This window comes from Marmota flaviventris, chromosome 17 (assembly GCF_047511675.1).
Source record: "Marmota flaviventris isolate mMarFla1 chromosome 17, mMarFla1.hap1, whole genome shotgun sequence".
Taxonomy (NCBI): Eukaryota; Metazoa; Chordata; class Mammalia; order Rodentia; family Sciuridae; genus Marmota; species Marmota flaviventris.
In genome coordinates, this window is record NC_092514.1 from 60,350,746 (window position 1) to 60,376,776 (window position 26,031).

A 26,031-nucleotide genomic window follows, 5' to 3' on the forward strand; every position below is an offset into this window, starting at 1 on the left:
CCCTTTCCCTCTTCTCTTCTCTCCTCCCTCCCAAAGCTGCTGTGTCCTGTCTGGGGTCCGATAAGCTACCTAAAGGGGGGTTGGGGTGTAGATTCCCTCCCAAGGCCTTTGGCTACAGTTGCCCATTATCGCCTTCTCTTCAGTTCACTCAGTGGGGACGACACACAGACATTTCACTAGCTGGTTGCTGTGGGGCCCCTGGGCGGTCAGTGGCGATAATTCAGGGAAAGGCCACCAACACCAGTGCTGGCTCTGCATCAGCGTCCCCCTGCCCCCACCCACGGCCCCAGTGCCATGAAAACAGAGCCAGTGTGAGATACTGCGTTTCCCCTGCAGAGATGCAACCAGAGATAGTGTGGCTGGGGCGGGTGGTGGCGCCTGTCTTCCCTCCCACCCCCACCCCCTACCCCGCCTGCCAGCCTGCTCTGGGCCCCTGCACCTCCCTGGGACAGACTGTAAGCCCCTGCCCCCAACCCTGCTTTGAGTTCTGAATAAACTTGCCCACAGTTCCTTACTTCCCTACCCGACCCCACACCCAAGTCCAAGGCCCCAGCCTCACCTCCTAGACTGACCACAGCTGGGGACTAGGAAGCCTACAGGAGGGAAGCTGGTCCTGTCTCCTCCCTGGCCAGCCTTCCTCATGCTCAGGCCAGCGCGGCAGTTGGATGGTGCCACCTGCTGGTCTCTGGGAAGAGGCCTGGGGAGGATGGACTTTCCTACTGGCTCTCAGCTGCCTTGGCCCCAGGAGGGTTGACAATCACCTTGACACTGGCCCTCAGATGCCAGCTTCAAGATTGCTCTTAGCAGCAGTGGATAAAAGAGGGGCCTAGAGCTCAGCTCTGCCCATCCTATGGGCCCCCTCCCCCAGTGAGTCCTGCCCCTTCTTTTCTCTAGACCTCAAGCCTCTGCGTTCTTGGGCATGTGTGCCCCCTTACCTAGTGCTGTAGCCCCCTGAGAAGCATTGACAGTATTCTGGGGGCGGTCAGACTCCTAGAGTAGACAGAGAGGGGAGCAGAGTTGCGGTCTCAGGCTAAAACTTACAGCATAGACCACATAGGAACGAAACAACTCCAGCTCTAGTGACTGTCATCAGCCAGGGAGACCACCATCAGTCCCCCAAACCAGGAGGAAGACCAGAAAATTTATGAAAATATTTTATTCCAAAACACTGTTTACACAAATGTGTGGTCTATGTACAAAGTACAAAAGAATCCATCTTTCCGTCCCCACTTCCCTTCAGAGAGGTTTAAACCTGGGACTCCCAATCTCTGCTGCATGTCATGTAACCTTGGAGGAGCACTTGAGACTGGAGTGAGGCCTTCTCTGGACATGAGGCCTGTTCCAGATTCCACCTCCTAGCAGAGTGGAGCGGCTCTAACCTTTCACTCTAGACTCCATGGGCCTGCAGCAACTGAGAGGTGGCAGCTTGTCCCTTGCTGCAGTTCCCCTCTCCCCAGGGGATGGCATCAGCCTTGCAAATCTCAGGCCTTCTGTTCACCCACTGTGTCCTGAAACAATTTTTTCCTCCTTTCTCATCAGCAAGGTTATAAACAGAGGCAGGGAAAGAAGCCCAGGGCAGGATGGAAAAAGGGATATTGCAGGGAACCCCACAGCCTGGACTCAAGTACAAGAGGCCAAGACACTACATGCTCAGAGCAGCTCCAATAGCTCTGGTTCAAATGAACCCATTTCACTGTGTTAGGAAATTGCTCCGGCCTAGACATGCTTTCAGAGAGCTCACAAAAAACCTGGAGTCCACATTCACTACATTATGAAATATCAAGAATGAACCTCCACCTCCCTCTGGAGAGAAAGCATCAGTTAGACCACCATATGTGCATGGGGACAGATGCACATCTGTGTACATATATGGGCACAGGCATCAGGAGGGCGAAGCTTCTAGCTCAGGAGTAAAACTGCAGCTTTGAACATTTACCTGTCTCCTTTCCTTTTCTGGAACAATTTCACTTAAATAGCTACTAGCAGATAAAGGACATGAGAGGAAGAGGTTTGCCTGCAACGAGTACCTACAATGACAGAAGCTCCATCTCTTGCATGAGACAGACAGACCCATTGGGCTCCTGGAGGTCTTGATCTGAACCAAAAGGCCACCACTGCTTCAGCCACTCAAGGGCGAGGCGGGCACACCTCGTACTCAAACACATGCACACAAAGGCATCAGTACACACAGCAGTGCTGCGACGACACCTGGAACGGAGTCTCCACATTGAATATTGTTTCCAAAGAGAAGCGTGGCATTCAAATATTCACGACAGGGAGCTTCTGGCAGAGGTGAAGAGACCAGCAGGCGGGGAGAGGCGGGGGTCGATACTGTCCATGGGCCTGCGTAAGAGTTCTTCCACGTGCCGGGCGACATCCATGGTCTCATCCAAGTCAAATTCTCCATCCTGATCGAGGACGGGATCCGGGCTGGTGAACAGAAGGATGTCAGGGGAACTGGCATGTCTCTTAGCCCCAAGTCCTCCAGGACAGTCCCCAGCCTGCTTCCCACTCATCCTAGTGTCTCATGAGGGCAGACACAGTTCTGGAGGGACCCCTTCCTCCAGGCTGGATAGCAGTCACTCACTGGTTCTTTGGGACACATCCCACTTCCACTTGCATTTTTTTTTTTTTTTTTTGTACCCAGGGGTGTTTGACCACTGAGCCACATCCCAGGCCTTTTTTTATATTTTATTTAGAGACGGGGTCTCACTGAGTTGCTCAGGGCCTTGATAAGATGCTGAGGCTGGCTTTGAACTCACGATCCTCGTGCTTCAGCCTCCGGAGCCACTGGGATTATAGGCCTGCACCACCATGCCCAGCTCACTTGAATCTCTTGCTACCTCATAGCATGATCTAGGGAGTTGTTTCCCTCTCCTTGTGCTCATCTGTAAGCGGAGCGGTTGGGTTGATGAACTGCACCCACCTGCAATGCCATTCAATGACCTCATACACATCTTTCACTGAGGACTCACAAAAAGCTTTTAACCACCTTGTTCCAGTCCTCACAGCATCTTAAGGCAGGTGTTCACTCCATTTTATGGTGTAAGCAACCTGACTGCCATGCCTGTGGCGGTCCCACTGCCGCTTGCTCCTCCCAGGTCACCACAGTGCAGAAAGGATCCATTTTCTACCCTGCTCCCCTCTGATGCACAGCTATCCTGAATCAAGCCCTTCCAACAGCCTCACCTGTGTAAAAAAACTCTACCCACCCAGGCCTAGCCTGGTGGTCGCAGACCTAGAGGAGCTCCGGATTCTCTGGTCCCACCAGCCCTCCAGGCCTCCAGCCTGAGGCCAGGGCCCAGTTCCTCCCCACAGACCCCAGAAGAACACAACTTACTTCTGTGGGTACACGTTGTAGTGAGCCTGGGGACACACAGACGGGGAGGGGGCCTGGTCCATGTACGTGGCGCTGGTTCCAGCGTCTGTATTTGCGTTCACAAATCTGCAGAGGGAAGCAGAACACGGCCTCAGTTTCCTGGGGGCTGGCTGGCAGCTGACCTGGGGAGGGGCTCTGGGGAAATCTTTAGGTCCTTTCTGAGGTGTACAAGGACAAAGTGTCCCACCGGGCCCAAGATCCCCAGCTATGGGAATGGAGCCCTGGATGTCAGTCACAGCACAATCAGGTCCAGTCCCTTCCCATGCCAGGGTTGAGCCAGGTTTCCCAGGGGATCAGGGATGTTGGCCCAGGGTTAGGGGTGACTGTGTCAGGGTGGGGAAGGGAGAGGCAGCAGGAGGCCTGCAGCTGGGCCCTGGACACTTACTCTGGGACCACTTGCTTGATCTGTGGCTTCACATACCCGTCCACCGCCTTGCCCCCTTGACAGGGAAAGAGAAGCAAGGTCTCCGGGAGATGCACATGAGTAAAAGCCCAGCCATGCCCTCCGCCTCCTGCCCGCACCACCCTGAGGCCTTCTCAGGATGAGATTTCCCAAGGACTCACAAAAAAACACCCCTGAGGGTCACCACCCCCTAGCTTTAGTCTCATCCCTGATTCCTTTTCTGGCTTTACTCTCCCTCCTCCTGCTCCCACCCCTGACAAGAGACAGAAACAAGAAGCCACAGCCCGGGTAGGCTGAAGAGGAGAAACCTGTCCATTTTGCTTCCTACACTCAACTTGGGGGCAGGTTGTGGGGTGGGGCGTGGTCAGAAAGTCAGAGGTCCGTGAGGAGGGTGGGAATCATCCCGCTTTCTCCCCCAACCCTGCAAAGTGAGAATCTTTAGCTTGCCCGAGGGGGAAAAAAAAAAAAACTAGTACAAGTTTCACTTCCTCTCCCACAGTTGTGAGCCCTGAGGTCCTCTTCACTGTCCCATGGACCAAAATCTACAGGGGAAACGGCATCTGGTCTCTCCTGGGGAACCCTCACTGCCCAACCCTATGGCTCTGTTCAGGGGCTTGGGAAAGGCCCAGGGGGTCAGGCATCAGGACCCACCTACAACGGGAGTGTAGTACTTGGAGAAGACCTCAGCCTTGGGGCGGTCAGGGAACACGTAGATGAGATAGCTCAGGTCCCCCAGTCGGTCAGCCAGGGATCGGATAGAGAAATCCCGCGTGGTGAATGGTTTCAGGTTCCACAGGTTGCGGTCAGCTGTGAAAGGAACAACCTCATTCCCGCAAGCTACTCCCACAGGAGAAGGTCATGGTTGTGAATTTCCTGCCTCAGCTTCCCAAGTCACCGGGATTACAGGTATGAACCACCGCATCTGGCTTTTGGGTTTTTTTCTTTAACTTTTTTTTTTTTTTTCAGTTGTCAATGGACTTTATTTATTTATATGTGGTGCTGAGAATTGAACCCAGTGCCTCACACAGGCTAGGCAAGTGCTCTACCACTGAGCCCCAGCCCCAGCCCTGGTTTATGGAGTTTTAAGGAGGGCTCACAGAGAAACCTGGATTTTTCCTCGCTCACACTATGATCCTAGCCTGCATGCCTTTTCACACGGGAAAGCGGACACTGGAACATTCTACTTAGCAAACTGGGCAAGTAGACACCAGCAAGGCCAACCATGGCAGAGCAGGGACAGCATGAAACATCTGGGGACCCACTCAGCAGTTCTGGAGTCTGTGGGGCCAGCGATTTTAGGTTCTCCAAGATGAAAAATGCTAGGAAGTGGTTACATTTCCAAGCAACACTCCTCCCACGCTGAGCTTAGTTCCTGCTTTTCCCAGTGGGTGCCTTCTGAGGACACAGGCCTGAAGGAGGATGGGGAGCAAGGACATGGGAGACAGAGCCCCTGGGTAGGAATGAGGGTGACGTGGGCACTCACGAGAATCAAACTTCCAGGCAATGGTGATGCCCCCAATTTCCGAGTCGCTGAAGCGCAATAAGAAGGTCCCATCGGGCTTGTTGATGAGCAGGTCATGCGCCTGTTGCTTATTCACAAAACCTAGGATGGCCCTGGGTGCATGGAGCATTTGATGTTACTGCTGAGCCGACAGCTGGTATCCCCAGGCTGTCCCCCACCTCCCGGCTCTGTGATCCTGTTCCTCACCCGTCGTTCCAGTGGGGCTTGTGGTGCTTCTTCAGCACTTCCATCACCCCATCAAACCACTGCCAGAAGGTGTAGTTCCAGCCTGGCAAGTTCTCCTGAGAGCCCCAGGAAACCCAGAGTCAAGGCTGGGGTCCAAGTCACCCAGAGTGAACTTGCCCCATGCTTCTAGACACAAGGGACCCACACGACCCCCTGGTGCAGGGTGAATTGTTGTTTGAGACAGGGTCTCGCTTAATTTACTGAGGTTGGCCTCTAACTTGTGATCCTCCTGCCTCAGCCTCCCCAATTGTAGGGATTGCAGGCACATGCCATTTTGCCTAGCTTGTGGGTGGGTGCTGTAAAGCACTGTCCAGGCTGGATGGCCTTCCAAGGTCATTTCTGCTTCACCCTCTCATGTGACAGATGGGAAACTGAAGCACAGGGAGCCAAAGGGGCCTGCAAATTAGTTAACAGATCTAGTACTTGAACCCCAGCCCCAGGTTCCTTCCACCATCCTGCTCTGGCTTGCACAGCTGAGTGCAATTCCTTGTGGCCCTGTCTGCATTTCCTGGGGTCCAAGCCCCCATCTCTCCTGATTGTAGGAAGAAGTGCTTGGGGGTGGAGGGTGGAGGGTGGGACCCTAGCCCCAGGTATCAGCCTGTCCCTGATGTGCAGGAGGAGTGACAGGACCCTGGTGGTCTCAGGCAGGCAGTTGGAAGCTCAGGTTCCTCACCCTGTTGAACTGGGACCAGGACACGGACATGCTGTTGTAGTCTTCGAGGTGGGCGCTGCTGCTGTTGAACAGTTTCTGCGCCAGGAACACGAGGTTCTCCTTGGTCAGGCCGCGGTTGCTCTGCACTTCGGCCTTGAATTTCATGTTGAGAGCTTCACACAGCTGTGGCCACAGCACTTTGTCAGGCACGGCAAATGGCACCCTGCCCTGAGAGGGAGATGGAGAAACGGGAAGAAAAGGCAGATGGAGAGAGCTGGAAATTTTTACACATACACACGACATACAGAGACCAAGAGAGGATGGAGGACAATCCAGAAAGGAGACAGAAACACAAGGGGGAAGAGAGGAAGGAGCTGGGCGTGTGGGGCAGGGTGGGGGGATGATGACACACACGCCTATAATCTCAGCAGCTCAGGAGGCTTAGGCAGGAGGACCCTGAGTTCAAAGCCAGCCTCAGCAACTGCTAGGTGCTAAGCAACTCAGTGAGACTCTGTCTCTAATAAAATACCAAATAGGGCTGGGGATGGGCCTCAGTCGTCGAGTGCCCCTGAGTTTAATCCCTGGTTATCCCCCCCCCCCCAAAAAAAAAGGAAGGAAGAGAACAGGGAGGGGGGCTTGCAGGATTGGAGACCCAGACCCAGGGATCAGGCATCCCAGCCATAAGGCAAACAAAGTTCAGAGACCAGGGACCAAAGAGCAGGCTCATGGACTTCAGAGAGTCCAGTCCAGAAACCTGGAACGTTGACAGCCCTAGGACAGGCCTGAGAACAGGGCACTTGTTCATCCAGCTTCACTTTGGTTCTGGGGTCAGGACCCCCTTTAGCAGGGGCCCATGGAGTGAAGGCTGACCCTATGGAGAGCTCTGGGGCCCAGGGGGACAATGTGGAAATCCTGTAGGGACTCACCGGCTCAGCAAAGGCATTGTCCCACAGCACAGTGGCGGTGGCATTATGGTCCTGGCTGCCATGAACGATGACAACCACAGGGAGGGACAGGGTCTGTGGGAGTCAAAGGAATGAAAGGTGAAAGGGACTGAGCACCATTTTGCTCTCTGCCCAGACAAGACTCCCAGCCCTCATTCCTTACCCACAATTCCAAGCACAGGCCCTTCCCAACAAATGCTAAGCACAAGCTGACCCAAAACATAATTTTTTTTTTTTTCTCAGTCCTTGACTAAGTTGCCTGGGCCAAGCGCCAGGTGATAATGCAGCAAACAGGTGCCTGCAGAGTGGGATTTCTGACCACGGGGTGGGATAACTGCATTGAGACTGAGAGGAGTCAGAGATTTCTGGTTTTCCCAAATCAACCAGACAGATCCCTTACCTCTCTGGGTGACCTATGGGGACAGGTGTGGGGGGCTCACCTTCACCTGGAACACAAGCTCATTGCTGCCAACACTGAACTGAGACTCAAACAGGACCGTGAACTTCTCCTCTGTCACAGACTCTGCACCCCGTCGGTCAGCGCGCTTGATTCTCTTCAGCGACTACAGGGCAGGAGGCCAGAAGAGGACAGGGAGACTTTGGCTGGTTACGAGGATTCAGCCTTGGGCAGACCTTCCCTCTGAGGCCAGGCCCTGTGCTCACCATGTTTCTGAAGTGGGCGCTGAGGGTGCCCGTGGCTTGGTGGTACTCCATGACACAGCAGTTGTTCAAGATCTCGCCACTGCACTCGCTACAAAGGAGACAGGAACCCCAGGTCACACAGGCCCCGGTGAGGAGCAACATCCTGTCCACAGCTTGGACTGGCATTTGACAGTGTTTGGCTCTTGCCAGGAGCCCCTCTCCCCACCCCCTAAGAGTATTGCTTGGTGTCACTCTGGGATATTGTCTTCTCTATCAGTCTGCCAGACCAAGGCAAGGTCTCTAAGGGGGAGGTCTGGGTCTCTAGCATCAGGTTAGAAGTTTCTTGGGTCAGGGGCAGATATGCACTCCTGCAATCCCAGCAGCTCAGGAGGCTGAGGCAGGAGGATTGTAAGTTCAAAGCCAACCTCAACAACATAGCAAGGCCCTAAGCAACTCAGCAAAACACTGTCTCAAAATAAAAAACTAAAAAGGGTCGTGGATGTGGCTTAGTGGATTCAATACCTAGAATCAAATTAGAAAAAAAAAGAAAAGTTTCTTGAGTACTGAGACTGAGATTGAGGTGAGGCTTTCAGGACCTCTGGCAGCTTCTAGTGCAATTACAATGAAAACCCTGACCATGGCCTACAAGGATCCCCATGATCAACCCCTGCCCTGTTCCTTGATCTGAGTTCCCCTCCTTTCACTCAGGACAGGCAAATCACGCTGGCCTTGACTGCTGAACAAGCCAGGCTTGGTGCCTACCTCAGGACTTTTGCACTTGCTCTTGCCACTACCCTAAACACTGTTGAGTGCTCATTCAGGTCTCGGCTCAACTGTCTCCACAGAAGACCTTCCTTGACTTGTCTAGTGCTGCTCAACACCCTGCCCTGCTCCCACATCTGAAAGCTATGATATCACTATTTTAATTTTCTCTCACACTTTTTGGTAATACCTTATTTTTAAAAAGTGTGCTATTCTCTGATTCCGCAGCTAACCTGAGAGCTCCTTTACCACACATTCCCTAGATCACAGACTGGGCATTCAGGAAACAGTTTAACTGGGTGATTCAGGATGGGACCAGGTCTCCCATGCAACTTATTCTTTCATTCACCACATACGTTGTGCCTAGCCTTCCCTGCCCCCTGGGCCCCAACCTTGACCATATGTATCTTCTTTATACTTTTCCTTTGGGACATAGGACAATTTCTGAGTCTGGAAAAGTCTTCCCTCTCTAGTTTAGGCACTAGCCACCTTCTGTCCCACTGCTAACCTGAGACTACCATCTGCAATATGACCCCCTTCCGGGATGCCCTATGTGTGACCCTGGTCACATACGCTAGTAATCACTTCTCTGTGTCAGCAGCTTGCTCTGACATTAGTCAATGGCTGGAGGAGGAGACGTAAGATTGGTCTAGAAACAGCTGTGAACGGGTCATGTGGCAGCACAATACTTGCTGATCTACTAAGTTCCAGCAACCAGCAAGACGGGGAAAGGCCTCTGAGTGGGGCTTCCCTGAGTCTACTGTGCATGGGAGCAGAGTGAACCAGGGAGATGGGACTTATGGGACACAGGCACAGAGGAAGCAAACCTGTGCTGCCCCAGTACATGGGGCCTCCAAACCCCAGCATGGGGAATGCAGGCGGGAGGGACAGGCACACTCACTTGCGGGTGTTCTCATTCTTGAGCAGGGACTTGGCCTGCTGCTCGCTGATGATGGTCGCCTTCACCTGGGGGGGGTTCATGTGCACATTCAGCTTCCCGCCCACCAGCAGGCGCACCGTGGCCGCAAACTTGGTCTGCGTCTTCAGGACCTGAGGGGGCTGCTTCTCAATGATGAATGTGCTGCAGGGGACATGAGTGACCAGACACACGATGAGATGCAGGCGTGGGAGTGGGGGAAGAGGCTCTCTCTAAGGAAAGGGACCTCCCACAGGTCTAGCAGGCGAAGGACAACACAAGGCTTCTGTTCCCAGAAAGAAGGGGAGGCCAAGCAGAGGCACCTCCCTCAGTGTCCACACCAGAAACTGGGCCAGGGCCGCCCCAAGCAGCCAGAGCAACTGGAGATGCAGTGGGAGAGGATGCGAGGCACAGACTGTGGTCTGGATGGCACCTGCGGCCTTCCACATGCCAACCCCAAGGGAACTGCTCTGCCCTGGGCACGGTGGAGAGGCAGCAGTCACCTGGTGACCAGGGCAGAGATGATGTCTGTGATGGTGGCGTTGACTTCGGCCAGCATCTCCTCCACTGGGCCAGGGATGGGCAGCTGTTGGCAGAGGTGCTCGGCTCTGCGGATCTGCTGCCGGTTCTGCCAGATGATCTCGGCCAATTTCTCACACCTGCGAGGAGTCCCAGGGCCCACATGGGAATGATGGCTTCTTCCCCACCCTGGGCCAGAGCCTGGGGGCTCCCAGCCTAGGGAGACCTCCCCCCAACACAGCTGCACCTGCACAGCAAGGACCCACCCAGGACGGCACAGCAATTCCCCACCCCATGGTCCACGGGTACACAGGGCACTCCTGCCTTCCAGAAGTAGAGGATGCACGGGAGGCCACCCTGATTTGGGTCCAACCAGCCCAAGAGTCACTGCATACCAAAGCCCTGTCCCTTTCCCCAACATGTGACTGACTGCATCCCTGGGGAAATGGAACAGAGAACAAAGTCCATATCTAAATCAGGACACTGGTGAGATGAGGGCTGTCACAAGACAGAAGGAGCCTGCTGCTCAGGCCAAGGCAGGAGGCAGAAGAGGCAGCTGGCAGCACACCCTGGAGTCCTGCCACCCTGCTGCCTCCCCACTGCCCTCACCAGGACTGCAGCACGTCCAGGCTGCCCTCGGGGGGCCCTCCGTTCCCGGCCAGCTGCTGCCGCCGCTTCCACTGGATCAGCTCGTCATCCAGGATGATGGTCTGTTGCTTCCGCAGCAGCTGCAGGGTCTTCTGGTGCTTCTCGGCCAGCTCCTGTGGGAAGGGGGACAGCGGCCCTTCTGGGCTCCCAGGGAACAGCCCTGCAGGGCCTCCCCTACAATCCCGGGCAGCCAGGCAGCCCAGCAGGCCCTTCCCTCTCTGACCCCCTGCCCTCATAGACCCCAGAGAAGAGGGTCTGGCCTCCTGCTCTCCCTGGCTCTGTCCCTCCATCCAGTCACCAGAGAAGCAGGATCCTACTCACCACGCGGTACTGCTGCAGTGTCTGTGCCTCCCGCTGCAGCCAGGCCTCCAGGGACACCTGCTTCTGCTGGAGGGCCGTCTCCCGGCTCAGGCGCTCCTGGGGGTTCAGCTGGGCCAGCTGGGCAAACTGAGCTGGAGGAGGGGACACGACACCCACCACCATCACTCCTGGCATCCAGCAGGAAGCCCACAGCATTCCCACTCACTTGTTCTGGAGCAAGACCTCCAGGGTCAGACACCCCACTGATGGCAAGTGGGGCTTCCTACCTACAGTCGCCGGTGCCCAAAGATGAAGATGCTCCCTCAGAAGGCAGCCTCTGGGCTCTGGTCACTGGCCTCCTGACCCAGCCTCCCCTCTGGGCAGTGGGTGCTCAGGATCCTGCTCGCCCCCAAACCCCTCTGGGTGAACTCTGCACATCACTTCCTTTCCTGTGTCTCCGCTCCCCACACGTAAAATGGGAGAATCCTGGCACCTGCTCAGGGCCTTGCTGTGGACTTTAAAGGAATGACGATGCAGAAAACGCTCAAGGAGCAGCCGGGAAGGCCTGAGTTCTATGTAGATTGGTCCTTTTTGGTGACTGGGGGTAGGACGAGAATAAAAGAGTGACAGAGACAAGCAGCTGCTGGGCCCCACCCTCACGTGCAGGGGACCTCGTCTGGGAGGCCCTGCTCCCTTATTTTGTCTCATCCCTGAACTTGGCAGTCCCTCTCCAGTGGTGAGTCTCACCAGGGGTTGCAAAGCATCTGACATGTCTGTCCAGAGTAGGTCAATGCAAAGGGACGGGGAGAGAAGGGGGGTGAGAGGAGGGAGGAAATCAACAGAAGATGGGGACAATATCCAGGGCCTCCCAGGACACAATTCAGCAAATTCCCTTAGAAAGGGAGGGTGGAGGGAGGCATCACCGGCTGCTGGGAATCCCACTGATGGCAAGAATAGGGAGGGAGAAAGGCCTCCCTCCCTTTTTCAAAACATCTATGAACAAATCCTTAAGACATGGGGAGGCAGAAAGAGTAAAGCAATGGCTGGGGCTGGGGCTTAGTGGTAGAGCGCTTGTCTAGCCTGCATGAAGCACTGGATTTGATCCTGAACAACATATTAAAATTGAAAAAAAAAAAAACACCTAAATAATCAAAATGAAGATACTAAAAAAAAAAAAAAAAAAGAAAAGAAAAGAAAGAAAGAAAAATAAAGAGTAAAACAAGAACTACCTGAGGATTAATAACCCCAAAACATGCCCACAGTTAAAGCTACCTGCCCACCTCCTCAGCTTGCAAACCTATCCCCCTCCCCAACAAAACAGTCTCCCCAGTGCTGGGATTATTACTCCCTTCCTATAACCCTCTTTATTTATTTATTTTGGTGCTGGGGATTGAACCCAGGGTTGCCTAACCAGTCACATGCCAAGTCCTTTTTATTTTTTGAGACAGAGACTCACTAAATTGCTGAGGCCTTGCTAACTTGTCGAGACTGGCTTTAAACTTGCAATCCTTCCTCAGCTTCCAGAGCCGTTGGGATTACAGGTGTGCACCACCGCGCATGGCTCCAATAACACTTTTGAACAGCCCAGCATCCTTACTCAGGCTGAATCAAGAAGATGTGTGTTGGCATGTCTTGGTTAAGTTCCTGGCTGGCTTGAGGGTCACATCACATTGACCTAGTCCCTGCCCCAGAGCTGGGACAGACAATAGCAATGCTGGACATCCAGGAAAAACTCAGAACTAGAACTTGGAAATATGGTTCCAATCTCATTGGAAGGTACTGAGTGGGAAGAGCATTACCCCGGCTTAGAACATAGCAGAGGGGCCCGATGGCTCCCCCAGGATCCTGCTGGCCCACAGGATGGGAACGGTGGTGGTGATCTCAACACCTGTACCCAGCCTCCCCATGCAAGTGACCCATTTTAGTCTCTCCTGGCCATATGCAGGTGTTTCTGGGAAGGAGGCCAAATGGATCTGAGGTAACTGCTCTCTCCTGGGGACTTGGGCCTTCACTTGCACAACAGATCAATGGTCTGTGTTTGCAATGGTGAGGCAGATAAAACAGACAGAACTGACACCATATACACGGTGGGTGCAAACCTAAACCAGAATCTAAACCTAAACCTACACATGGGCAATTGAAACCCACATCCAGGTTCATAAATCTTGTCATCAAAGAACTTAGGTAGAAACCATAGCCTGAAATCTCCCGTTTCCACTTTATGAAGGAGCTGGGTTTTTTTTTTTTTTTTCTGGGTCAGTGTGGGGTGGATTCAGATGGAGAAAGACATGCTAGAAACATCCTGCCAACATTCATTCAACATTTACGATGTTTCAGTCACTGTGCTGGGTCAGGGTACAGAAACCACTAATAGGGCAAGGTTAGGAAGAGATGATAAACAATTAAAATTGAGTTCTGGAAAAAATTAAAGGAGTAAAAAAAAAAAAAAAGCCAAAATGAGGAACAGAGGAATAGATACTTAACAGGACATAACAGAAAACAAATATTAAAATGTCAGTCCTCATTGAAGGGAGATCAGTAAAGAAAAGGGACCAGGGGAGGGAGGAGGAAAGGGGAAGAGAAAACACTGGGAAATTATATTGGCCAAATTATATTGTTGTACTGTGTGCATGTTCAAATATCTCACAACAAATCCCACTATTATGTAAAACTAAATGCACCAATAAAAAATATGGATAAAAGTAAAAATAAGATGTCAGCCCTTCATACAAATACACTAATTATTACATTAAATGTTAACGGACAAAACATCTTAATTAAAAGCAGAGATTGTCAGAATAAGCAAAACTCAACAATATGCCCTATGTATTACAAAATCTTTAAAAAGCCTGAATAAGGCTGGGGTTGGTGGCTCAGTGGTAGAGTGCGTGCCTAGCTTGCATGAGGCACTGGGTTTGATCCCCCAGCATGAAATAATAATAAACAAATAAATAAAAGTATTGTGTCCATCTACAACTAAAAAATGTTAAAAAGGCCTGGATAAAAATATGCTAATGGAAATACAGAAAAAGAAGGCTGAAATAGTTATATTAATATCTTATGAAGTGAGCTTCAAAACAAAGAATATCAGAAGAAAATAAGAGAGACATTTCATAACGATTATGTAATTGCTCAGAAAATCATAATAATTATAAATGTATCTATATCAGAATACATAAACCTACAAAATGAATTGAAAAGTAGACAATTCCACAGTTGTAATAGGAGATTTGATTGCTCTCTTTTAGCAACCAATAAAACAATTAGGCTAAACCCCCAAACAACAAAGACCATGATCAGTGATTCTCAAAGTGTAGTCAAGAGAACCTCTGATGGTTCCTGAGCCCCTTATAGGATATCCACAAAATCAAAATTTTTTTCATAAGTTCATAAGATCTTATTTTCCTTTTTCACCCTAAATGTTTTTATAAGTATACTGTGAAATTTTCTAGAGGTTACAAGATACTACAACAAATTGAAAGCAAGACCCAGCTGTGTTTTATTTAACCTACACTGAAGAGATGTGCAAACACAGTTATCCATCATTTAAGAATGAGGACACATTCTGAGAAATGTGTCATTAGACGATATTTTCATTCTAAGAACATCAAGAGGTATCATTTTTATTCATTGTAAAAGCGTACTTACACAAACCTAGACAGTATAGCCTACCACATATGTAGGGTATGAGGTAGATAACAGCATACATATGGCCAATTGCTGATGGAAATGTTTTTATACAGCACATGACTATATGCAAAGCAATTCCACTTTTCTCACTAAATTTTGTTTCAGAAAACATAGATGTTGTACATATTTGGTAGTCTGTTTTTATAAAATTTTATCTTTTATGCTAATATTATTATTATTTTATTTTATTTTTTGGTGGTACTAGGGATTGAATTCGGGGCCTAACATTTGCTAGGCAAGCAGTGTGCCACTGAGTTACATTCTAGACCTTTATAAAAAACTTTATTTTGAGCAGGATCTCACTAAATTGCCTCGGTTGGCCTCAAACTTGCAATATGCCTCAGTGTCTAGAGTATCCAGGATTACAGGCAATGTACCACTGTACCATGCATATTGTTGCTATTTTTAAAGGAAACAACTATAGAATACACATCCTCTTCACATACATAGGATGCATTCATTAAAATCAAGTATATGATAGGCCATAAAAAAAGTCTCAATAAATTTATAAGAACTGAGACTATATAGAGCATGTTCTTTGATCACAGTGGAATCAATAACAAGACAATATTGAAATCAGTCACAACATGATACCAATATGACACCCGAAATAGTTGGAAATTAAATAATATACTTCTAAATATCACACAAGGTAAAAGAATTAATCACAAGAGAAATTAGAACAGTTTCAAAGGGAATGATAGCAATACACAGTATATCTAAAATTATGAGGTACAGCTAAAGCAGTGAGAGGAAAAATCATATCTTTAAATCTTTCTCTATATGTGTGATGTATATACACATAATCTATATACATTAAAATATACATATATGCATGTTTATGTGTGTGTGTGTTTGTGGTGTGTATGTGTGTGTGTGTATGGAAGAAAGATTTAAAATCAATGACCTGTTTCTACCTCAAAAGCCAGAAGGAGAAAGATAAAGGGAAATGTTAGTACAACTCTTCTTGTTCTCTCTAGAATGGAGTGGTACATCTCTAGGGTCAGTCTGGAGTGAGTGAAAAATGGGTCATGTCTTAAAATGCCTCAAATTGTTCATTCCTTCTAAGTCAATTTTTCTTTCCCTGAACTGTTATCATGACAGCCACTGGCAAACTATAGCCCTAGGATAGAGAGAATTTTTCAATGTTACCCTACCCCAGGTCCACAACCTGTGAGCCACTCCTGAAGTACCTCTCCCTAGCCTGCCTCAACCAAGAAACTCCCCTCCCATGTCCTCTCTCTGGTTAAGGCACACTTTGCCCATATCTCTTCATTTGTTTTTGTTTTTTTTTTTTTTTTTTTTTTTTTTAGAGTGAGAGTGAGAGAGAGAGAGAGAATTTTTTAATATTTCTTTTTTAGTTTTCAGCGGACACAACATCTTTGTTTGTATGTGGTGCTGAGGATTGAACCCGGGCCGCACGCATGCCAGGCGAGTGCGCTACCGCTTGAGCCACATCCCTAGCCCTCTCCATTTGTTTAGATAGTCTCTGAATACCTACAATTAGCTTAGTAAGACAGGGATTCTATAACATAGCTGTAGTTGAGACCAAGTTCTACAAATTATAGGCACCCTAGGCTAAGCCATTTGTTCTCTTTGAAACTCTCTGTACCATCTGAAAAATAGGAACAACACAGCTATCTCCTACTCTACAAGCTTGTCATAGGACTGAATTGAATTACACATGCAAAAGGCCTAGCCTAGAATCTAGTCTTTGGCAGGGAGCCATGACTTTGGGCAAGGTCCTGGAGAGATGGACACTGACCCTGCCCCTACCCTGCTCACAGAATGTTCCTCACTCGCACACCAGGGACATGCACGGTTCCCTTGCCCCCGGCACCCTCTTCCTCACCTTGGAGCCTCAGGCTCTCCTGGTACTGGATGATGAAGTATTCCTGGGTCTGCTGCAGCTTCTTCAGCTCATTCTCTGTGTCCTGTGTGACCAGTCGCAGCTCCTCAAATGTCTGGTTGATCTGAAGGTGCTTCTGGGACATGGCGTCAACCAGGATACCGGCAGGAGAGCTGCACTACAGACAGATTGAGGGGAAGTCACAAGTGACCAGGAGTAGAGTGATGGGCAGAGAAGAGGGGAGAAAACCTCGGGCCTTGGGGAATGCTAATGCTATGACCCCAAACTCCAAACCTGGGGTGAGAAGAGTCGCCTGAGTCAGAAAGACAGTCATTTGCCAGAATTGGGGTAGAAAGGAGAAAGAAAGAAGAGAAACAAGTGGGGTAGATAATGGCATCTTCATAGCAGAAATTTCTATTTCAGAACAAGCCTCCGCCAGAGTATCCCAAAGAGGGTTCACTGAATTTCCTTTGGAGAAACGTCAACTCTACAGGCCAGGTGTCACCTGGGTCTTCTACTGATGGGGACAACCCCGCTTTCCAGGTTTATTTACTGAGCTAATCTAGAAGTACTGAAGCTTCAGGGCATGGCATGGCTTGTGAACACACACCATCCACACTGCACCTGAGACCTTCTTATGACTCAAGGAACAGCGAGGAGACCAAACTTCAAACAGGTGGTATCCTGGGGACACCGAAATGAAGTTATCAGGGATATACCAAGAAGGCCTCCTTGGACCTCAGCGATCCTTCAACACCTAGCTGAATTCAAAGACTTTCCAATGAAATGTTCTCAGGAAAAAAATCCAAACTCTTTTGTATAGTTTCAGCCAGCTTAGAGGACAGCCTTTACCTTCCTTCCTCTACCCAAATCCCCTGCTGCCTGACCACACCAGCAACCTGGACTTTCTATCTCTGTCCCTTGAATACAAAAGCATGTACCTGCCTCAGGGCCTTTGCATTTGCTGTTCCATCAGTCTAGAACATTCTGACACCAAATCCTTCTGAGGCAAGTCCTTTAACTCATTCCTTCTCAGAGGGGCCTTCCCTGTGGGGCCAATTTACAGCAACACTACTTTCTTTCTTTCTTTGGTCCTGGAGATTGAACTCAGGGGAACTTAACCACTGAGCTACATCCCGGCCCTTTTTTGAATTTTATTTAGAGACAGGGTCTAACTGAGTTGCTTGTGTCTCTCTAAGCTGCTGAGGCTGGCTTTGAACTCAAGATCCTCCTGTCTCAGCCTCCTGCGCCTCGTGGATTACAGGCATGTGCCACTGAGCCTGGTAGCAGCACGATTCTTATCTGAAAGTGCCTTTTACTTGTATTTTCACTTTTTGCTAGTCTGTTTTCTTGCATAAGGATGTGAGTTTCCCCAAGTGCTATGACCTCTCTGTCCCTGAGGCTTTGAACACCAGTTTGATGGAGGGGAGAAGGACTCTGATGTGACCACACCAGTACTTCAGACACGCGGTTCTCAATCAGGGCTGCATCCTTTCTATGTCCACAGGTAGCTCTGTGATTATAAGTTCAGGACACAAGTGTTGTATTGCAAGACCCTCTGTAACCTGGCCTCTGCTCCCTCTCTAACTTTACCCATTTACTCCCCAGCTGGCTCCCTTCTCCTCAGCTAAACTGGCTACTTGCAAGACTTCAAATGTGACTCCATGGCTGAAGCCTTCCTGCCCTCCCATCTGCTGTTACTCCGAGCCATAAAACTCATGCTTCCTCCCTTCCTCCTTCTTGCCCCACCTCTTCCTCAAGACACTGCCCTGCCAGCTGCCTCAATCTGAAATGGCACTTTTCCCATATATGTCCCCTTAGCACTTGGCTCACCTCTGGAGAATCTGTCTTTGCTGGGACTCCTTGTGGGCAGGGACAAAGCCTTTATCTGTTTCTCCTGTCCCAGCCCAGCATCAGACACATAGTAGGACCTCAATAAACATCTACTGAGTGAACTGTAAAATCCCTGCAATAGGTGTCCATAACATAAATAAATAATACCACTGTGATTCATGCACTGCTCTAAGGTCTTTCATTACGTCACTTTACAAAATTAATTTTGTTTTACTGCAGATAATACAGGATTTTCCATGGTCCATGCAGATGTTTGATGCCATTAGATTTTAGAAGGTGAGGGGCTGGGGATGTAGCTCAGTTGGTAGAGGGCTTGCCTCACATGCATAAGGCCCTGGGTTCAATCCCCAGCACCACAAAAAAAGGGAAAAAAAAAAGATTTCAGAAGGTGGGAAATAGGTCTCCCTCCTGTGCCCTGGGTCTTGCTTTTCTTAGCCTGTCTGTCTTCCATCTTCTAACACAGACCTTGCCTTTGGTGTTCCTCACAGACACCAGCAGGGTACCATTTCTTATTTTGGTCCCAGTCCTATTTATTGAATATCAAATCTTTTTCCCTGGTGATCTGTAATGCCATCTCTGACAAAGAGGTAGTTTGTAGGTGTGTGTGCGTGCGTGCATGTGTGTTTAGGTTTCCTCTTTTGTTTCATTGGTCTGTTTGTCCAACCTTGGCACACATGGTGTTTCATTTAGTTGTCATAATAACCCTATAAGGTAGGTACACCTATTTTACAATGGAAGGGATCTGGGGATGCGCTCAATGGTAGAGTGCTTGCATAGCATACATGATGGTGTGGGTTCAGTACCTAGCACTATGAAGAAAAGAGAGAAAAAAGAAGAAAAAGAGATTCAGAGAGGTTAAGTAACTTGCTCAAGACACAAGATTGGTAAATGGTTGAGCAGGGGACTGAACCCGGGGTCACTCCATACCACATGCAGCACTGCCTCTCACATTTGCCCAAGTCTCCTATTTCTTTGGTGTTCTCCACATGCCGGTGTTTTGCAAAAACACAGTGTGTCAGGGGAGGAGGGCATGAGGTGGCAGGACTCGCCAGCTCCTCTTCCCATACCCCCAGGGCACTCACATTATTGGCTTCTCGGACCAGCCTCTGTTCATTGTACAGAATGTGCCGGATGCAGCGGACCAGTTCCATGGGGCAACGGTCATATGTGTTCTGAAACAAGGCAATAGCAGCCACCAGTGGGTCACCCTCTGCTCCAATCATGCAGATCCCCGCCATCTCTGCCCCTTCTTCTCCTTCAGCCCCTGCCTCAGCTTTTCCCAGGAGGCCCCAGGAGTCATCATTAGATACCTCCATCTCTCTTTTATTCCTCATAAATCTTTTTCTTTGGTTTGCAGTGACAGGAAACCCAGTTTACAAAGCACTTTCAATCTAACATTTCCTTTGACTTTCACAGCATGGAAACTCTATGACATAAAGAAATTATTATCCCCTTTTACGAACAAGAAAACTGATGTTCAGAGAGGCTAAGTACTTGTCCAGAGTCAAATAAATGAGAGAGTAGATGACTCAAGGCCCAGAGCATCCGCTGCCAATGTCAAGGTACTTTCTAACATACGCCTGCCCCTGGGTTCCTATTTTGTTTCCCCTCAGGTTTCTCCTGTTTCCTTCCCCTTCTGGGATGGACTTTCATTTCCCTGGTACTCTGGATTTAAGAGGGGTTCTCTAAGAAAAACAAAGGAGTTCCAATAAATGCTTGACCATGATTACCACCCACACCCCTTTCCTGCTTTACAAAACATCCCTCTCTTCCTCCATACTCCCCCCAGAGGCTACATCTTTCTTCCAACCCTTAATTCAAAGCCCTTTTATCCAGTTCTTGCCTCCCAGGCGACTCTGTTCTTCAGCAACTGTCCCGCCTATAATAAAAAGAGCCCCAAGAGGGATGCCTCCTTCCCTATTTCTAGAATCTGCCAGCCTTCCTTTCTCTAGCAAAGGTATCCTGACTCGGTCTCCTCCATCCCTTCTATTTGATCTGTCCACAATGCGGGTTCACTCATTGCACACACACTCCTACCTCTTGCTTTGTAATAAGTTAAGGGAACCCAACAGGTCTGACTTAGAAAGAGGGGGTGGGGGAAATTGAAGAAAAGTTGCCACTAAGCTCCTGGTCACATGGTGAGTCAGTGGCCAGACCAGCAAAACCCCCAGAGGTTCTGATGCTAAAATAAGAAGGCAGACGTGCCTCCCTGCCGGTGACCTGGTGTTCACACCCACCTGGAGCTGCGTGGCATAGTGCCCCAGCTTGATCTTCAGCAAAAACCCATCTTCCCCCACCTGGTGCTCCGCCTTCTTCTGCAGCTCTTGCACCAGGCCCTCCAGGAGCTGGGCGGCTTGGGCTCGGTCCTGGGGATTGTCCAGGTCAATGGCATCCCTGGAGACAGAGCGTGTGTGGGGGGACTTACTGTGGCACCTCCTTGGGCGAGGAGGTCAGGCACTAAAAGTGTGACATGGAAATTCCAGGCTCTTAACTAAGGTGCTCCAGGGCCCACAGAACTTGTTCCTAGCAGCTTAGAATTTAGAAACATTCTCTGTCCCCTCAGAGGCTCCAATTTCCCTGTTCCCCTTTCCCAGGGACACCGCCCCTTCCGCAGAAAACAGACAGGACCAGCAGAGTCACAAGAAACTATAAAGAGGAGATCTAGAGACCAAGGAGACCTGGATGGTAGAGATGTCCTACCATGGCTGGCTTTCAATCCACTGTGCCAAGTAGTGCCGCACCTCGATGGGGAAGTGCTGTCCATACAGCACCTGCATCTGGCGCAGTGCATCTCCCTGCAGCTGCTGGGCCTGAATCCAGCCCGCCATGGCCCTTCACCTAGGGCAAACAGAGGGCTTAAGAGGTGCCTCCTACAGCAGAGACCCGACCAGCCCTCTCATGCCCACCGTCTCCCCCAGACACACTTTCCTGTGAGGGAAGAAAAGACAGTAAGCAGGGGAAGACCGCCCTTCCCCTCCAACAAGGAACCCGCTGAGGTTTGGGGTGGGGTATTGAGAAGCAGGTGCCCTCCTCCTCTTCCTCTCCCCTCACCCTACTGGGGCTTCCCCAGGGGGGGAGACAGCTTAGAAACTGAAAGAGAAACTTGACAGCAGAGGCCCACAGGCCCTTAGGAGAGGGCTGCAAAAATCCCCCTCCCTGCCTTGGACCCTGACTCTTAATTTCTGAAGGGGAGATGCTCCAGTTCAAAATTAGGGCAACGCAGTAATTGCCACTCGACAGCCTGGTCCCTTCAGGCACGCGGCTGAGGCTGTCAAAGAGAACGGGTTGGGGAGATGGACACTGGTCTCTGGCATGCCCCTCGGTTGTGCTCCAGTGACACCCTCTCTCCGGGTCCGGCCCGACAGCGCTCTCCTCCACTGCGTGCCAGGACGGTGCCCACGGGGGACCGCTTCCCTTCATCTTGGCGACTGGTCCCTCGTCCCTCTTCCGCTCTACACTCTGCACGAAACTCCCTCTTCAAGCCGGAGCGATCTCTGCTTGGTTCCCAGCCGTCGGGCTCCAGGGTGGCTGGTGCCTGGGTGCCGGCTGGACCAGCAGTCGCGTGGCCCTCCCAGCACGCCGCCCGGGCCGCGCCGCTGGCCACCCACCTGGTGGGGCCGAGCCCTCCGGCGGCGAGCTCGGCTCTGCGCCCGCGGCTCCTGCTCGGGGTCCGGACTCCCGGGGGAGGCGGCAGCGGTGGCGGTGGCGGCGGCGGCGGCTGTTACTACAGGAAGGAGCAGAGAGCAGCGATTTCCTCCTCAAAGGTCAGCTGCCTCTGATAGACCATACACAGCGCGCGAGCGTTCGCCAGCACCCCTCCCAGCCCCTGTCGCTCCCTCTCTGCCTCCGCCCTCGGTCGCCGGCTCCGGGCGAGTGCGCAGCGGCGGCGGCCGGAGAGGAGGCCGGAGAGGCGGGGCGGAGCCTCGCGTGGGGGCTGCCCCGACGGCTGGGTCTCCCGGGAATCCCAGCTAGCCCTCGCCTGCGGCTCGACGGGAGCGTCCCGGCCCTGGTGGGCAAGAAGCGCTGGACAGCTTGGGAGGGAAATCCCGGGCTCTGAAAATCCCAAACCAGAGCTTCAGTTTTCTCATTCGCAGAAGGGGTGGAGGGAAGGGTGGACTAGCTGGGGATGACCATCCTTTGAGTTTCTAGATTGAAAAGGGTGTGTGTGTGTGTGTGTGTGTGTGTGTGTGTGTTTTCATGTAGGTTTGAGGCCACAGCTTTTGTGACCTCAAAGGTAAAAACTTAAGAGAGGGAAAGGACTGGGGATTCCGGAGAAACCAACCTCACTACCACCGCCTCCTCTCTTTCCTCCTTCCATTACTCCCACCGTCTGAACTCTCTGGTGAAGAAGCACCAGACAAGAACCTTGGCAATCATATGATTCAGTCCTCTGCCCCCCACCTCCTGAACTTTGTAGGTAAGAAATGTAAGTCCAGGGAGGAAAAGGGGGTTGCCCAGGAACACACAGTGCGTACATGGCCTAACCCAATATGACATAACCCAATCTGCCCCTCCATTCTCCCCAGCCCAGTCACATCTGAGGCTGGCCCTAGCTTTGAAAAGACCCAGGGAGGTGGTCTTGAATCCTGACAACCTCGCGTCTGCCTACATGCCTTGCCACAGCAGTGAATCTCTTCCCTAGACCCTTGCCTGGGTCACAGTCCCCTTCCCCAAGGGTCCCCCCCACACACACACAAGGCCTGAGGAGTTGGGTAAGGCTATCCTGGAAGCTTTCCATCCCCTTTGCCCAGCTTCCCTCTCTTCTGGGCCTCCTCTCTGCCTGGCATCTGGTTTTGGCAGTACCAAAGGAGGGGCCAGCCTGGCTGCCCACTCATGGCCCAACTGAGCCAAGGCCCAGTGTCCTGGGGGAATAATTCTCATTTGCCTCCTCCCTCCCTAATTCCTTCTCGGATCTGCCCTTTTCTCTCCATTCCTCACTCCTACTACCACCTTCTTGTCCCTTACTACCTCCCTCCGTTTCTTTTTTTTTTTTCTTTCTTTCTTTCTTTTTTTTTTTTTTTTTAACTTCAGAGAAAGAAAACAAGTTTTTCTGCAGAAGTTGAAATGTCTGGGTTCTCCCCGCCTTCCATGTGTGGCCACAGTGACTTAGTTGGCAGAATCACGAGGAAAGGAATTGAAAACTGAAAGGGAGCACATGGAGGATTTGAGGAAACCTTGCTTTTCAGATGTTCCTGAGGGCGTGCCTAGGTAGGAGGAAACTCCTCGAGCCCTCTTCTCTCCCTTCTTCCCCACCACCCTGTGCAATAGTTTTGGTGGGCCGGGGATCCAAAACACATACAGCTAGGGATCACCTGGAGTGAGAATCAAATATTGGAGCTGAAAGTGACCATGACAATTTTACAAATGGGAAAACAAACACTGGAGAGAGGAAGTGATTTGGTTGGTGGCAGATCTCAAATCTTTCACCAAGAGGTGGGCAGGCCTCAATTGTCAAGTACTTTTTTGTTGTTGTGTTGAAGATTGAACCCAGAGATGTTTTATCCCTGAGCCACATCCCCATTTTTTTTTTTTTTTTTTTTTGAGGCAGGGTCTCACTAAGTTTCTTAGGGCCTTACAAAGTTGCTAAGGGTGGCCTCAAACTTGCGGTCCTCCTATCTTCAACCTCCTGAGTTCCTGGGATTACAGGCTTGTACCACCGTGCCTGGCTGCCCACCAGCCTTTTGCTGCAGGCAAATGTGAAAGTCAATGGCTGGGAGCAGATTCCTTGAGTTTCCAAGTCCTTTGAGCAAGGGCTGGAAGCAGAGGACCACTTTGGCTGTAGACTCACATCAAGGTACCTAGAAGAAGGTGATATGAGGGTGCTGCTTAAGAAAAGGGACCTTGCCAGCCCACTTCAGGTAGCTGCCTCTGAATACTTCTCCCCTAGGGCCCGCAGGGAACTCCTGCAGGGAATTCCCACCCACCAAACATCTGGCTGAACTGGGTTTGGCTTAGCTAGCGTGTAGGTAAGTCTGGGTCCTAAAGAGCTATTATTGAGGTGTCAGTGAACAGAACTGGAAAAGCTAACCTAAAAGGGAGTGGCAGAGTCTTCAGAGCCCTCAGGTGCCCCCATACCACACCTCTGTCCAGCAGGTATTTCGCTAGCTCTACTCTCTCTAGCTCTCTCCTGTTGGGTCTTTGTCTGTGAGGCTCTACATCTTGTGTCTCTTGCTATTTGTTTCCTCCTCTTGCTTTGATAGTCTCCTCTCCCCCCAGCCCCATCCCCACCATCTCCCTGGCTCTCTGTTTCTGCCTGGGTTTTCTCTCCCTTTCTCTGGGCCTCTGTTCTCTGAGATGCAGTGTGAAGGAGGAGGGACTTTGGAGCTCTCTCAGGATGGGCAAAGGCCACTTGAGGGATTAAAGGAGGGCAGAGTGTCAGAGAGTTGGGTTGGGGGCAGAGGTGACTGTGGTCGTCCAGATAACACAACTACCCGGAAATGTCAAATTTGGGGTTTCTTTTTGTTTTCAGTCACTTGGTTTGGTCTCTGCTATTTCCCACCACAAAGCACCCTAGTGGTTTTAGGGGACCATGCTATGGGGGAGAAAACTGAGGCTTCAAGGATGGGGTTCAGGAAGATTAAAAACTGCCTAGTCTGGATTGAACCAGGGTTAGAGGCTGGTCTCATTGTCCCCAACTGCCCTTCATCTCCAATTCCAGGTTGTAGCATGAGATGAGGAGTGAGGAAGTATTTGACCAAAAAAAAAAAAAAAAAAACTTAGAGGGATACAGATCCCAAAAGAAATGGGCCATATTTTACTAAGAATAGTAATTATCTGTAGCCTAGTTTGTATTTAGCATACTATACACACATCCTGAACTGAATCGTGGCACATGTGTGTACAACATGGTAGAACTCTTCAATTCCACTGATACTCGCATCAATCTGAAAGGTAGGGCCAGAATCATCCCCTTTGATTAATCCACAAAGGAGATCTATCTGAAGCTGTCTGGCCCAGGAGTGCCCAGCTGAAACCACAATCCCAGTTGCTCAGACCTAAGGCAGGGGCTCAATGCGACTCTCCTAGAACTCTCCCAACCCCAGCACAACTGCAGATTGAAGAGGTCTCCATAGGTTAGGTTAGCTCATGATTGTTCTGGGGTATAGAGCATGGCACCTCCACTTCCATGCTGCCCATGCTCTGCTTTGTTAAATGATTCAGTGTGACGTATGTTATGTGAAGATGGGTCAAGTTCATGGTGGAAGGGAACGATAATCCTAAGTCCCCTTTCTGCCCTGCCCTTGGGGACCAGGTTAGTGGTTGAAGCCCCTATCCTAGGGAGACCAGATGGAGGTCACCTTGACCTGATTGTCCCTGGGGGTGGAAGGAGGTGGTACAGAGACCCCTTTGTTTTTTTCTGCTCCAAATCCCTTCTTCAAGGAGAGTTTCTGTTGCCTGGGAGCCAGAATGGGGAGGGGGCTTCCCAAGAAAGTTGAAGGTGTCCCAGGAAGTATTTCTGTACCCTCTGAACTTTGTGGCAGACAGAGGAAAACTGACACCCTGGGGCCTTTAATATCCTGCTTTGTCCCCACCTTGCTTCTGTTTGGACTATCTACCTCCGTGGTATCCCCAACCATAAGGATCCTAATGTGGAGCCACAGGCCACGCTCAGAGTACACCCCACCTCTGAGACCAGTCCCCTCACCGAGTATCTCCCTGTAGAAGCGCTGCCCTGTTCTTGTCCATGAAGACAGAGGAGACCTGGGGAGGGTGTTGGGGGGCGGAG

The 26,031-nt window shown here is 50.7% G+C and overlaps 1 protein-coding gene across 3 annotated transcripts; it reads right to left on the minus strand.

The window, feature by feature from the left end:
- Positions 1–1,138: 1,138 nt before the first annotated feature.
- Positions 1,139–22,141, minus strand: Stat5a (signal transducer and activator of transcription 5A). 3 transcript variants are annotated; one of them, XM_027947030.3, is made up of 19 exons: positions 21,914–22,141; positions 21,006–21,143; positions 20,543–20,699; positions 19,388–19,477; positions 16,455–16,629; positions 10,934–11,064; positions 10,574–10,725; positions 9,949–10,104; positions 9,431–9,610; positions 7,789–7,876; positions 7,566–7,688; positions 7,108–7,200; positions 6,203–6,409; positions 5,491–5,585; positions 5,266–5,396; positions 4,434–4,589; positions 3,765–3,819; positions 3,341–3,445; positions 2,174–2,430 (listed from the first exon to the last, which is right to left on the minus strand). In XM_027947030.3, exons 2-19 carry the CDS (start codon positions 21,131–21,133, stop codon positions 2,268–2,270), a joined length of 2,385 nt encoding a protein of 794 aa, XP_027802831.1. In that variant the 5' UTR covers positions 21,134–21,143; positions 21,914–22,141; the 3' UTR covers positions 2,174–2,267. The 3 variants fall into 3 exon arrangements, with proteins under 3 accessions (XP_071459748.1, XP_027802831.1, XP_027802832.1); XM_027947031.2 differs by lacking the exon at positions 21,914–22,141 and having other exon boundaries at positions 21,006–21,888; XM_071603647.1 differs by lacking the exons at positions 3,765–3,819; positions 21,914–22,141 and having other exon boundaries at positions 1,139–2,430; positions 3,341–3,435; positions 4,424–4,589; positions 21,006–21,889.
- Between the last annotated feature and the right edge of the window lie 3,890 nt (positions 22,142–26,031).